This window comes from Saccopteryx bilineata, chromosome 9 (assembly GCF_036850765.1).
Source record: "Saccopteryx bilineata isolate mSacBil1 chromosome 9, mSacBil1_pri_phased_curated, whole genome shotgun sequence".
Lineage (NCBI taxonomy): Eukaryota > Metazoa > Chordata > Mammalia > Chiroptera > Emballonuridae > Saccopteryx > Saccopteryx bilineata.
Window position 1 is genome coordinate 10681139 of NC_089498.1, and position 15354 is coordinate 10696492.

The window sequence follows — 15354 nt, forward strand, 5'->3', positions numbered from 1 at the left end:
TAAATGCCTGGCACCGGGCACCCTAAGCTTACTTTTCAGTTTGGAGGGCTAACTCCTAGACTGTATACTGTTACACATGAAAACAAGCACAGAGGAACACAAGAGCATTTCTTGGTGCTGACGTAACCTGTTCTGACCTGAGACAGCCTTACCCTTCCCAGCCTGCTCATCGTAATAGTCATAGTATAAGGGTTTTGAGACATCTGCAGGGGTGGCCATGTCAAGAGAGCTGTCAAACTCCCTAATGCCTACACCCTCTCTCGAGCTGTTTTCTGACCATGAAGGTTGGGTGTTGCTTTGTTCTTGGACCGGGGCTTGGGTCCACGCAGCATGGCCCAGCTCAGAATATTTTTCCCGCGTCACAGCGCCGCCAGCCGAGTCGCCATGGAGGGGAACCGAGTTTTCCCAGTGGCGGAAGGCAGACAGGGGGAGACTGGTCGTCTTAGTCTTGGACATGATCCAGTCGCTGTAGTCTTCCACCTTGATGTACAGAAACAGACCAGGGCACCTCTCACCACCTGGGGACAGGATTCCTCTCAGCACCCACAGGTTCATCTGGTGCAGCTGACACATCATCGGGTTTCCTGGGTCCCCCTGTGATAAAGGACAGAAGGCTTCCAGTCTAAAAAAAATGTTTTTTTAATATATCCCTGTGCAATTTACTGTTTGTTCTAGAAATATTTTACACTGGTCCCCATTGAAAATGGGGTGAATTCAGTGGTTTTCAACCAGCAGTCCACAGAGCGGGCCGGTCTGCTCCTTCACGGACCAGCACAAACTTTCTGGTGGACTGGCTCCGGTCTGCAGACCAGCGGTTGAAAACCACTGGGGGCCCTGGCCGGTTGGCTCAGTGGTAGAGCGTCGGCATGGCGTGCAGGAGTCCCGGGTTCGATTCCCGGCCAGGGCACACAGGAGAAGCGCCCATCTGCTTCTCCACCCCTCCCCCTCTCCTTCCTCTCTGTCTCTCTCTTCCCCTCCCGCAGCCAAGGCTCCATTGGAGCAAAGATAGCCCAGGCGCTGGGGATGGCTCCATGGCCTCTGCCTCAGGCGCTAGAGTGGCTCTGGTGGCAACAGAGTGACGCCCCGGATGGGCAGAGCATCGCCCCCTGGTGAGCAGACCGGGTGGAACCCAGTCGGGCACATGCGGGAGTCTGTCTGACTGCCTCCCCGTTTCCAGCTTCAGAAAAATACAAAAAGAAAAAAAAAAGAAAACCACTGGGGCAGATGATCGGATACTCCTTTCAACCTAGGCAGACACCACCACACATTCCAATAAGGTGGCTTTTTCTTTTATTATACAAATTATTCATAGACTCCTGCAGTTTGCCAGTAGCTTCCTGGTTCCTAATTCATTTTCTTGCCCCTTTCCAGGACTAAATGCCCTCCCTCTTTTGGTTTCTCATTCCTCAAATGTTGATACTACTCTCTCTTCTGGCCTGAAATGGTCACATTTCCCCCACTCCTCTCTCTCGTTTCCATTCTTCATTTAAGCTGCTCGATCCCAGGGACAGTCTTGTTAGGGTCAGAGTCACATTTCCACGGGAGCACGCACTGGACTAGGGCCACAGCTTTTCACCTGAGCAGCTGTCTGTCACTGCACAAGCTCCCAGCATCCTCTGCTCCCGTGGGAGCTGTCCCTGGGGACTCAGGAATTCTGCCACACAGAGTGGGTAGAAGCTTGGGACACTTAGCTGTATATGTGACCCTGGCAAGTTGCTTATTTTGAAAGTAGGATGGCTTAGTCATGTGACCCTGCAGACCACCCTGGGTGGTCCATTCAGTAGGGTGTTTATTTTTAATTTTTTAAATTTTTAAATTTTTTTGTATTTTTCTGAAGTTGGAAACAGGAAGGCAGTCAGACAGACTCCCACATGTGCCCGACCGGGATCCACCCCGCATGCCCACCAGGGGGCGATGCTCTGCCCCTCTGGGGCGTCACTGTTGCAACCAGAGCCATTCTAGCACCTGAGGCAGAGGCCATAGAGCCATCCTCAGCACCCGGGCCAACTTTGCTCCAATGGAGCCTTGGCTGCAGGAGGGGAAGAGAGAGACAGAGAGAAAGAAGAGGGGGAGGGGGGAAGAAGCAGATGGGCGCTTCACCTGTGTGCCCTGGCCGGGGATCAAACCTGGGACTCCTACACACCAGGCTGATGCTCTACCACTGAGCCAACTGGCCAGGGCCTCAGTAGGGTTTTGATTGAGCACTTGCCCTCTGCCAAGTGCTCTCTACCATAGAGACAGCCATGAGTCTCAAGTGACAGTCCCTGCCCCCACGAGTTCACCATCCCTTGAAGTGACCACTGCTTACTGTCAGCATTGAGCTTCTACCCCATCATGTCCTTACCAAACAGACAGTATTGGTCTCCTCCTCTACGTGATTGCCACATCCCATTTCCTGGGATTTTATTAGGGGACACAGGTTGATCTCTTTCACGAAGATTTTCCTCAGGATACTCATCGTCATGTGATTTCCTGTCTGGACCATACAACAGAGAGCCCAGGAATTATTAATAAGAAGGCATCCCCAAAGTCAACTCAACTATGACTCACATGTCCAGATGGGAGTGGGTGGAAACTGTTCTGATAAACCCCTTTCCTCACAGAAATCAGAACCTGTGTCTGAGATTTTACTGAATACCACTCTTGCTTTGAACTTGAATGTGAATATAGGCAGAGAACATATTCACTTTCTCAACATCTATAGAGAATATACTTCCCGGTTATTTCCCAAGAATAAAAAGGAAACAAGGATGGCTTAGGCAAAGAGCACGATTTGCTCTAATTCAGGGCATAATGTCCCCAGTCCCTCTATAATCTTGCACTAATTTCAGGTTGTCAGCTGCCTACGTACTTCCAATCTTGATGCAGAACTAGAATAAAAAGGATGTAGTATAAGAGTGACCACAGAAAGGACAAGCCCTGGGAATCATGACTGATTTAGGTGCGGGTTCCAGCCCAGCTCTAGAACCTCGAGCCACATGCATTATTCAGATAAGCTCCAGAACAGTTCATCCATGTCACCACCCCCCCCACCCCACCCCCTGTTAGCACACCCACAGCCTCCTCTAGGGGAAGGCAGGCATTAACTGCAGACGTGGGAATCCATCCGGCCACCCAGCAGTTCTTCAAGGTGAGTTGCGTTTGCAGCTTTCTGGTGAGGAAGCAGATGGACTGGACCAGGCTGTTGAACTGCATCGCCGTGTCCGTCTTCAGGAGGGCTAAGTTATGGGTCATTGTTTTGTTGTCGAAGTCCTTGTGGAGGATGATGGTGTTGACTGGGTACTCTTCATGAGATATCACCGTGGCGTCCATCTCAGCTATCCCCACGACAGCGACAGCGCTCCTCCTGGAGAGAGAGCAAGGGCGTCTTGAGAAACCAAGGTACCGAGGCAGCTTGAGATGTCCCCGTTTTCACATTTACTGTTTTTCTCAGCCTGGAACACATTCAACTCGTCTTCCCTGGGCCTTAAGTGTTACTCACCTTTTGGATCCAGTCGCAGGAAATCTTTACTGAACCCCTCGGCTTGTGCTCTCCTATGGGAGCCCATAGACCCTTGGGGGCTCTTCTATCTTAACATCCTTTGTTCCAGTGCCTCAAGACAATTGGTTACATTATAGCTGATTATCTTTTTTTCTTCTATGCATAGCTTTTTTTTTTTTACATAGTTGTCATCATATCAAAGGCATTCTCTTGACTCTTAATTTTAGTACATTACATTTTAATACAAGCATCCTTCCATAATAAATACTTGGTAAAAACATTTCAGTTTAATGCCGGTGTTAATGATGGCAGAGTTCAATGGATCTTTTCCCCTTTACCTCTCGGGAATTGCCCGAGGAACTATGAGCATGAAAAACAAATGCAAACACCATAAAACCGAGAGATGCTAGAGAATCCAAACCTTGGAATCAGAGGAAGCGCTGATAAAAAGCAGGGAGAGACAGCAAGTGTGTGTGTGAGGGGGTCATAGATGACACCTACTGCCACAGAATCGGGGAAGCTGGTCACACATGCTTCTCCACAAAGAAGCAGAAAGAAAAGAAATAAGTCATGACCAGAACCAAGGCCAAATTGGAAGCGGCATAAAGAATAGAGACCACAGAAAACACAGTAAGGGACACAGAAGGTAGGACTGAGGAAAGTGACCAAAATGAAATGGACACGAACAAAGACTTTTAAGGGCCGGAGAGGAGAATGGCAGTCAGCAGAGGGTCCGCAGACCACGAAGACGGTAACTAGAAGACCAAAAGAAAAAAAAATATTTCAAGATGCAATGTAAGAAAAATTTCCAGAAATGAGACTTGAACCTATAGTTAGAATGGGGACTCCATACTCTGGGGGGAAATGGTACAGAATGATCACCACAGAGACATATCCTTGTCAGCTCCTAGTGGGAAACAGCTGGCATACTTAAATAAGGTCAGGTGAGGAAAGTTTAATGAAGGGACTTTTACAAAGGTCTTAGCAGAACGCAAGGAAATCATAGGGAATAGTGCATTACAGATTCCTGCTGAAGTAACAACAAGGTACTGGTGTCCCTAGGCTCTAGGCGAGACAAGGGAGAGGGAGCAGTCAGAGCTCTGGGGAGTGGGTCACTTGGCTGCAGGAGGCAGGCAGACTGCAGTACTCCTCAGGGGAATAAGGACCTTGACCTCACACCACTCCCTGTGATCTCTTGCTAGTGCTCCCCTTAGCCAAACCCAACTGGAACCCAGAAGGCAAGTGTGCCCATTGTCATAACCCACACAGGCTGGCCCCGGCCCCTGGCCCCCAGAGTGTAGCAGAGAATAAAGAGTGCGTCTGGAGGGGTAAATGAGAAAGAGCCAGCATATCTAGTAGAGCTGCTGGACTTGGAAAGGAATCCTTGGGCATTCAGACCAAATAAGAGTGTCATCCTAAATGTGGCCATCTAAGCCTGATCTGTGGTGGCGCAGTGGATCAAATGTTGACCTGGAATGCTGAGGTCGCCAGTTCAAAACCCTGGGCTTGCCTGGTCAAGACACATATGGGAGTTGATGCTTCCTGCTCCCCCCCCCCCGTTTCTCTTCTCTAAAATGAATAAATAAATTTTAAAAAACATTAAAAAAATGTGGCTATCTAATTCGTTGTCTAACCCAGGGGAGGGGGATGCTAACATCGGGACACTGGGACAGTGGTTTAAACCAGGCATCTCCCAGACACGCTAGGCTGTGTGGTCACCCACCTACGGAGGGAAAGTTCAGACTGGCTTCAGACTTCCCTGCAGCAAGATTTAATACCAGAAGCCAGGGGATAATAACCTTTCTTTTGAGTCCCCAAAAGAAGTGAGCTGTGATCTGTGACTTCTATCCTTAAGTGGTCATTCAAGTTTAAGAGCAGCACATTTCTGAATACGCCGAAACCAAGACTATGAAGTCCTTGGGAGCCCGGTAAGAAACGACTTGGAGACAAATTTAGCCAATTCTGGGGCTGAATGGAGAAAACCCGGCAAAAAGGGCTGCCAGTAAGTGTGGAGTTCCTGATAATCTTAGACTGAATTAAAATGAAAACTTACTAAATTTTAGACTGGAGTGAGAATGTAAACCTTGGCAATAATCAAACGGTTTGACTAAAGCTGAAAAGGAAGTCAGAGGTTTTTCCCTCATCTTCCATAGGAGTCTAAACATATGGTTTATACATGGCTACTCTAGGGCGTAACAAGGATGTGCAAATACTCACATGAATCAAGGTAAACATTATAGCACGTATACGCTACTAAAATTGGGTGATGGAGGAGAAAGGGAAGAGTGAGAAAAGGAATTGTGGTGTTGGCCATGGTAGAGTCTAGAGAGGACCATTCAGAAAGAACCAGAGGATTTAGAAACCTCCCATGAAACTTTAAAGTGAGCACCAGGGCAAAAATTCACACTTTACAAATGCGTCAGAAGAGACATGCAAAGCAAAGTCCATGTAATGAAAGCAAAAGAAAGAAGCAGTAAATCCAGTAAATGTCACCTAAAATAAAAACAAGAAGCGGGAGTTTCCATCTGAACATCAGCAAGAGACAAAGAAAGGCTCTTAACGATGAGAAAGAACTCAGTCTATAGTGACAACCTCGCAGTTATAAACATTCAGCAGCAAGTAACACAATGTCTACAAAGGAAACATCCAGGAAACGGGGAGAAAGAGCCGGGAGCTTGTTCGTGATAAGGGATCTTCATTCACCTCTGTCAGCCCAGGACAGATCAGGGACACTCCTTCCCCCAGTTTATATACTAAATTGTACACCAACGACAGAGAATGAACTTTTGAATTTACCTGTGAAAAATATTCATGCAGACCACATACAGCAGACCACAAGGACAGCCTCAAGAAACTCCTAAGTCACCACACGGAATAATTCTAAATTAAATGATGCCAGAAAATAAAACAAACACCTATCACCCTGAGTCAAACAGAAAATCCAACCAAAACAGCAGACTAAACAGAAAAGAGTAGTAACGGAGAACGACCACACAAAGCGGAAGCGCTCGGAAGGGCCAGCTGGTAGTGGCCGTTAAGACTCAGCCCGGGCTTCCCACTCCTCAGTTACTCATGCAACAATATACCGGCATGTGTGTTGAAACGACGTATGTGCTGGTATATCTACTGCGGCATTTCTGGTACTGGTAAAAGATGGAAAACAATGTCAGTTCCCATCGTGAGAGGACTGTAACTGTGGTTCATCCATCCTGGGATACTGTGCAGCTGAGGAAAAAGAATGTGGTCGCTCTCTCTCTCTCTCTCTCTCTCTCTGTCGATAAGAAAAGACCTCCCCAACATTCATGATAGAGTGAAAACAGCAGAGAGTGAAATACCAGTTTTATGGGGGGGATATTATAGACTGAATTGTGGTCCCCCTAAAATTTATTTGTGAAACTCTAACCCCAAATATGACTGAATTTTCAGACAGGGCCTCTAAGGGGGGATCTGTCTGACCCCCTTAAGTTTAATTCAGGTCGTAGGGGTAGAATTCCAATCCAATAAGACTGGTATAGAAACACCAGGAGGGTGCGTACGCAGAGGAGAACTGTGTGAGGACACAGTGAGAAGCCGGCCCTCTGCAAGCCAAGGAGAGAGTCCTCAGGGGAAACCAATGCTGCCAGCACCTTGATCTTGGACGTGCAGCCTCCAGAGCAGTAAGAAAGAAATTTCTGCTGTGTCAGCCACCTTGTCTGTGGCATTGTGTTACAGCAGCCCTAGCACACTAATACAGGGGGGAAGGAAAATTCTCCCTCCGTCAACAGACGTAAGAAACAATATACACAGACCTGTAGCTATATAGACATCCATAAATGTACTGAGCACTTAAGGAAGAATACCCTAAAAACTGGTGACAGGGCTCAAGGGAGGGATACTAGTAACTGAAGTCCCAGAGAGGGAAGGACTGCCCTTCTTTGTATAGCCTTTGGTTTCTCATGAACATTATACTTTATACATGGATTTCACTTAAATACATGTATTTTCAATTTAAAAATATAAATCAGCCTGCCCTGTGGTGGCACAGTGGATAAAGCATCGACCTGGAGCGCTGAGGTCACCAGTTCAAAACCCTGGGCTTGCCTGGTCAAGGCACATATGGGAGTTGATGCTTCCTGCTCCTCTCCCTTCTCTCTCTCTCTCTCTCTCTCTCTCTATCTCTCTCTTTCTCTCTCTCTCTCCTCGTTCTCTAAAAATGAATAAATAAAATCTAAAAATTAAAAAAAATATATAAATCACACATTGAAAAATTCAGCAGCTGCACAATATTCCATCGAATATATATACTATAATTTGTTTTGCCAATTGTAGTCATTATCTTCTCTATGTATATATATAAAATATAGTGCATAAATAGTATTTCTATATTATACAATACAGTATATAGTATGTATACTATTTATACATTATTGTATAATATATACCATATACAAAGTGTATTATATATACTATTCATACATTATACATTATATGTAATATACTATACATAAAAGAATATACTATAATTTATTTCTCCATGATAATTGTACATTATGTTCCAGGGTTTTGTTTATTAACCATCCTATGAACAACCTTATGCACAACCTTTTTCCAGTGGTTGAAATTATTTCCTTAATGTTGATTCCCAAAAGCAAACCGATTGGATCAAAAAGTAAGATGTTTTACATAAAATGTTATTCCTTTAATAACATTTTTTAAAATTTATTTATTGATTTTAGAGAGGGGGTGGAGAGAGAGAGAGAGAAGGGGGAGGAGCAGGAAGCATCAACTCCCATTCGTGCCTTGACCAGGCAGGCCTGGGGTTTTGAACTGGCGACCTCAGTGTTCAAGGTCAACGCTTTATCCACTGCACCACCACAGGTCAGGCTTCCTTTAATAACATTTGTGGGGGTTTTTTTTTCTGCTTTAAAAGAATACACATTATTGTAAAAAAATTGGAAAACACAGCAAACTTCAAAGAAGAAAATAACAAAAGTGCTTTGAGCATCCAGAGATAAGCACTCCTAGGTATTTGCATGTTTCCTTTGAGCCCTTTCCCTATGGAGTGTGTGTGTGTGTGCGTGTGTGTGGCAGTCACATTGTTAAGGCCTGAGGCGAGTGTTTTAAGATAAGAGCTCCCATCAACCGCAGTGCCTCTGTGATCCCAGTAAAATGGGAAGGAACATCCTTCCCGCGGAGCATGGCACCTGACTGCTCCAACTTTGGCATCTGGTGTCTTGAGGACTCCAAGACTCAGGACAGAGCAGGTGCTGGGCCGGTAAAAAGCCCTGTCACCTTGTCACCCAGAATTCACCTTCCAGGCCTCCCCAAGCTGAGCAGGAAACAGAGCCCCCCTGTCCTGCCCCGGGGGCGGGGCTCGGCTTGTAGGCCCCAGAGCCGGGGGTACTGGCCTGTTCTCGAAGGCGGAGGCGATGCTGAGGATCCAGAACTCACTGAGGATGCTGCCGAAAGCCAGGTGGCTGTGGTGGGAGTCCTGCAGGGACACCACCCACGGGAACTCCTCTGCGCTGACCAAACCCTCCTCGGAAGCTTCTACAACGCTGGCTTCCTGCATGCCACAACCTGGAGACGGGTTGAGGGTGGGGTCTCACTGCGGGGGCGAGACCGCAGGAACTCCCCCTCCCCCTCCTGCTGGGTTCCCACTCGGTCTGGCTCTCCATTCTGGTCACCACTAACTTCTTTTCCTAGTGGGTCTCCTTCCCTATAAAGGACTCTTGGTGGCATCTTGAATGTTAGGCTACTCAGAAATGAAATGTTTGCCCTGGGTCACTTGTCTGCAGGGCCTGGTTCCCACAGGCGGCAGGCTCCCGGAGGACACCTCCACCTGCAGGTGCTGGGGCATGCGCCCAGGAAGACCAAGAAGGGGCTGTGAGTGGGGAAGCAGCCTCCCACCGACCCCGCTGTCCAGCGCCCCCCTACCCCCTCAGCCTGAGGTTTCTTTTCCTAACTGCACTCTCTCCGGAGGATCAACGCTGACAACTGGCAGCTGAAGCCACGGTTTCCTACATCCACGCCCCACGTTCCGTGCCTTTGCCTGGCTCCCGCCAATAACGCATACTGCTGGCCCAAAGTGCGGGAAGTCATCTTCCCCACCGAGGCCCTCTTGGACATTAGGGACCATTTAGTTCTCTGGGAAGATTCCCCCTGCCACGTGTTACAGGATCGGCTATGTCACGGCGGAACACAGCCCGCACTCACTGGCAGAAGCGTGGGAGACGTACAGCAGCGCCAAGAGCATCCCTGTCATCTCGGCCATCCCCAAGGAGAGGCGCAGCAGACACCATGGGCAGCTGCGGAAACAACAGCCCAACAGCGCACAGGCTTCTTCTCTCCTCCCCAAAGTGGTGAACTGCCCCGCCAGGGTCCGAGGCCCAGCCTCCTGCCTTCCCACCGACAAAGCCTCCAACACGTGAGGCACAGACCTGTCACGTCCCTATGGCTCGCTTCCGTGCGGTAAAGAGGCAGGGACCAGCTGTCGGGCACCGAGATTCGGCGAGGATTCCTGAGATGACCCAAGGGGAGGAGGCAGCCCACGCCTGTCAATCCAGCCAGGGTCCTCGGATTCCCATAGAGTTGGGTCTCAGAAGAGTGTTGTCTTTTGACCCGTGGACTTCAACCCTCGCTCTAACTCTGTAGCTATAAAATGCTCCTGAAAGCAAAAAGCAGGGGTTTAGTGCCCATGCTGGTTTGGACCCTCCTACTCAACTCCGCCGACTAAAAGCATGCTCGATTTCTTTCAGCGAGGGACCGCTCCTGCTTTTACGTGGTGCCAGCCCCGGCGTTTTGCTTAGTTAATTCTCACAAGAACCCTGTGAATTAGACACTACCCTTAGCCCCATTTTACAGATTCAGAAACTGACACTTCGAGTCACTGAGAAGCCTGCCTAAGGGCACACGACTGCCGAGTGGGGAGGCTGGAATCCAAGTTCAGGTCTGTCTAAAGCAGGGGTCCCCAAACTACAGCCCGCGGGCCACATGCGGCCCCCTGAGGCCATTTATCCGGCCCCCGCCGCACTTCTGGAAGGGGCACCTCTTTCATAGGTGGTCAGTGGAGGAGCATAGTTCCCATTGAAATATTGGTCAGTTTGTTGATTTAAATTTACTTGTTTGTTATTTTAAATATTGTATTTCTTCCTGTTTTGTTGTTTTACTTTAAAATAAGATATGTGCAGTGTGCATAGGGATTTGTTCATAGTTTTTTTTATAGTCCGGCCCTCCAACGGTCTGAGGGACGGTGAACTGGCCCCCTGTGTAAAAAGTTTGAGGACCCCTGGTCTAAAGCCAAAGCCCGTGGCTCTTCACCGTCTGCCATACCTCCAGGCCTGCCCTTGCCTCAAGCCATGCTCAGGAGCCTGAGGAACCCGTGGCTGCCATTCTCAGTCACCATGTTCCACTCTCCACACCGGATGTCGCTTGTCGCCAGGATGGTTCTCAGAGTTCCTCTGTGAACTGCTCCTGCTAATGGAGAAATGAACTCTCTCTCACCTTACACAGCAGAGCCCAACAGAGGGGTTCCTTCTACCACCTTGGGAAGAATGTTCCATTATGGCATCATGGTTACCATGGTGCCACCAAGCAAACGTCTGGACATGGAGACTTAGGAGGAGCCAGGATGAAAAGCCTGCCTGTTTTCTAAACTTGGCAGGGCTATTCTGGAAGCCTGGCTGTCCCCAGGCCTGACCAAGAAGACATCCCTTTTGCCAGATCACAAAGTCCTGGCCAGTTGTGGCCCTGGTCTGTCTACCTCCTCAGCACCCACCCTGTGTCCACACGAGTGTGTCAGACTGGACAGAGGAAGCCAGCCACTAGGGTGGGTTTGGTTTTTCCAGTCCCTGTGAGCATTCTCATACTCCCAGGGTGGTTTCCCGGAGGCTCAGCCCAGTTGTCTTTAGTGGCTCCAAACCAAGTTACCCCACAGGCTGTCACATCGTGGGGCCGCATGGGAGCTGCTCTCCGGCCACTGCGAGAAGCTTTGGTTTCAGCACAGATGCCAGGATTGAGGGAAGTGTTGACAGTGTGGCGGTAAGATGTTCCTCCGTGGGATCAGAGGGCTTGCAGGCTGCTGGTGCAGGCGCTCCAGAAATAGTTATTGGACCCGTAGAAGAATGGCTGACGGAAGGAAGGAGGGCTGGATGGAGAGTGAAGCCTGACTCAGAAAGGAGCTGCTGCTCCAACCCCCCCCAGGGTCCCCGGATACCCTGAGCCGCCCCCCACACTCTCCATCACCTTTAACACCAAGCAGAGCGAGCAGGGCGTGGCTTCTGCTTAGAGAACAGACTGGGAAAGCTTGCTGGCAGTGGGAGAAGTGGAACTTAATCCTTCAGTATGTTCTGCACTGCAGGTCTCAACGAGCTTGCCCATTTTCTTGTTTATGATGGACAGTCACCCTGCCAAGATGAAGGAATGACCTGAGATTTCCGGATGGTAACCTGGCAGCTCAGGGCAGGAAGGTCACTTGCCTAACACCACACACCTACAAAGGGCAGGGGCAGAACTTCCAGCTCCAGGGTGGTGAACCATCTCCACGTATGTGTTTCTCAGCCTGGACCTTGTGCTGCCTTTACAGGGGGCAGAAGCAGAATTGGTGACTGAGCCAAAGACACAGGGCTGCTCTTTAGGAGTCGGATGCTGAGGCTGGTGCATGAGACCCCAACTGCCTCCGAATTCCTCTTTTAATTCCTGCATGAAAAGCCATGTGCGTGCAGGCCGCCAGAAACACTCTGTCTCCTCAGCAGACCTCATGAACAATAGGCCTTAAATTGTCACCTTCTCTGGGCTGCTCAATGCAGGCCATCCACTCTAGGTAAAATTTTTTTTTTTTTGATATTTTTCCAGAGTTAGAAGCGGGGAGGCAGTCAGACAGACTCCCGCATGTGCCGGACCGGAATCCACCAGCGTGCCCACCAGGGGGCGACGCTTGGCCCATCTGGGGCTGTTGCTCCATAGTGGCAGGAGCCATTCCAGCACCTGAGGTGGAGGCCATGGAGCCACCATCCTCAGTGTTCTGGTCAACTTTGCTCCAGTGGAGCCTTGGCTGCGGGAGGGGAAGAGAGAGATAGAGAGGAAGGAGAGGGGGAAGGGTGGGCAAGCAGATGGGCACTTCTTCTGTGTGCCCTGACCGGTAATCGAACCCAGGACTTCCACACGCCCGGCTGATGCTCTACCGCTGAGCCAACCGGCCAGGGCATTTAGGTAAAACTTTTAAAGATTCATCAAAATTTCTAAAATTACTATTTAACTCTTTACAGGTAAAATAACAGCCATACTAGTTTTCTATCTTTGAGAGGAAATTTGTTTATAACCTTACTGCAAGGGCTCCATATCCAGGATTGTGACAGCAAGCAACATGTAGTGTCTCAACCTGTCACTTTCTGTTTTTACTCCATATCTCTGCCAGGTTAGGAAATCCCACTCTCAGTCTCAGGAAATCTGAAAGCGCAGCAAGTTATGGCAGCTTTGTCGGAGAGTCCTGGATTTGCAGATTGGATGTGGACTCCAAAATCTCAGAGCCATTTTTTTTTTCACTGATGACTGCTCCCGGCTGCCCCTGAGCCCGCCCTCCATGCTCAAAACATGGGGAGTTGAAAATTTCTTCTGGGACGTTGGAAGTTTCATCCTGGGAGATAGCGATGGGTACATTTCTAGTCCACTTGGTTGCTTTTTCCTCCAGAAAATATTTCTTCACATTGCATGGCAGATTTGGGAAGTGGTTTTCTAATATGCCAATAAGAACGCTGGCTGGAGAGCTCGGTGGTTAGAGCACGGTCTGGATGTGCGAGGTTGCTAGTTCAATCCCTGGTCAGGACATAAACAGGATGTTTCTCTCTCTCTCTCTCTCTCTCTCTCTCCCACTTCCTCTCTCTAAAATCAATGAATAATTTAAAAAAAAGTCAGTAAGGGCTTTACTATGTTTAAAATTCTCTTGTGAAATTACCAAAACAAAACAAAAAAATAATCAAGGACCTCTTCATTTACGTACCACACATTTTCTAAGCATCGCTTGCTAGTCATCATTGGTTTTTTGAATAGTTAAGCAAAATCTCTGCTAGTTCAAATACGGCATAGTTATTGCTCACCTGCATGGTCTGAGGTTGATATTGCTATCACGTCCTGGAGTCTTCGGAACAGGCATTTTGTTAATAGGTCAGGCTGCCTTCTCTTTGCATTATTTTTCATTAATATCAACGTTCTCATTCATGGAAAGCTTGCCAGCCATGGCATGATGTCTGCTATGAGGAGCTTAACTTTGAATGAGGTTTTGCATTTAGATCTATTCTCTGCTTAGCAAAAAAACAAAATTCAAGAATTTCTTGTAAAGCTTTATAAGGCCCTCATTCGGGGGGGGGGGGGCTCTAATTCATTTACCAAGGAGGTCATTGCACTTGTTTGGAAGTGACAAAATGGCTTTAATGGTTTCATGCCATAATTTGGCAATTTCATTTTCAGATACAAGCATAACTCATTTTCTTGAGCTCCATTTTATTGGTCTTCACGGGTGTTGCATTTTTTAACAAATTGAAAGCAAGACCCCCCACCAGCAAAATGATTGCCACTCACTTTATTGTGATGCTGTCTTTGTGGTGGTCTGGAGCCCAATCTGCAGCATCCTTTCTCTCTGGTCCTATTTCAGGCCTTTTTTGTTGTTGTTGTTGTTTTAATGTGCTGTGTTTTCACTAAGATGGGTTGGATCATAAATTCTTTTTTATTTATTCAGCTTAGGATGTGTTATGCTTCCTGGCTCTGTGTATTTATATTTTCTTACAGATGCTGGAACTATCTCAACCATTATTGAATACTGCCTTTTCTTCAGGCTCTCTATTTTTTACTTTTGGGACTCAAAAGAGACATATATTATAAAATTTCTAATTATATCCTTTATTTATCTTATTAGCCTTTCATATTTTTATCTTTGTTGTCACTCTGTGCTGTTTTCTGGGTGATTACTGTGTGTTTACCTTCCAGTTCACCAATTCTCTCTTTGTCTACATCAAATCAGCTGTTCATCCATCCTTTCTAGGTTTTTTAAAATTTGAAGAAATATATATATATTTTTTTAATTTCTAGAAGGTCCATTTTTAAAGTCTTCTTGTTTGTTTCTGATTATATCTTATTGGTCTTCATCTTTGTCATTGTATCCTTTATTTCTTTGACCATTGACTATGAATCTGTTCTATATTTGGTATCTGGCAATTCCAACACCTGCTATTTGGGAGGTGTGGTACTCTAAATACGTTTTGTTGTTGTTATACTTTATCTTCTAACTCTTAAACAAAGTGGCTTGCCTTTCTATATGCCTTTGTAATGATCGTTAGTTTCTTATTCTTAATCTATGGGTATCCTAAGGATTTAAGCTGAGCATACTTTCTTCCCGACAGTTTGCAGCTGTCTCTGGTTACCAGAGGGTGCCACTACCAGAGACTGTGGCTTGGCTTCCCACCCTTTCCAGGGGGAGAAGTATTCCAACAGCTCCGTAGCTGACAGCACCTGCCCTAAGACACCTTCCCTCCCCCAGCTGATGACAGCTCAGGCCTCAGCTCTTGGAGTCTTCTCCTAAAGTTTGTGTGAGCAAAGGTGACTCAAAGAGTGTATCCCCTGCACTGTTTTGCAATGAGAAGGCTTTTGAGACCACCTAGTTTGCAGCAATGCTCAAAGCTGAGAGAGACTGAGCTTGATAACGGACCACACACTAGACACTGGATGAATGAATTTTCAGGGGGAGGAAAATGTTCATTTCCAGGTAGTCAGTATTGGAGTTCTTATTTCATGTTTGGATTTGTTGTGGTGGTGGTGGTTGCTATTGTTTGGTTTTATTCACATAGAATTTTGGCTGCTTACATTCATCAGACTGTCGGACTCACTCACCCCAGTGAAAGTGC

The 15354-nt window shown here is 47.5% G+C and overlaps 1 protein-coding gene across 1 annotated transcript; it reads right to left on the reverse strand.

The window, feature by feature from the left end:
- Nucleotides 1-35: 35 nt before the first annotated feature.
- On the reverse strand, nt 36-9734 carry PRSS54 (serine protease 54). The gene is made up of 6 exons (XM_066244108.1): nt 9677-9734; nt 8869-9040; nt 3088-3346; nt 2345-2476; nt 153-594; nt 36-67 (listed from the first exon to the last, which is right to left on the reverse strand). Exons 1-6 carry the CDS (start codon nt 9732-9734, stop codon nt 36-38), a joined length of 1095 nt encoding a protein of 364 aa, XP_066100205.1.
- Nucleotides 9735-15354: the final 5620 nt, after the last annotated feature.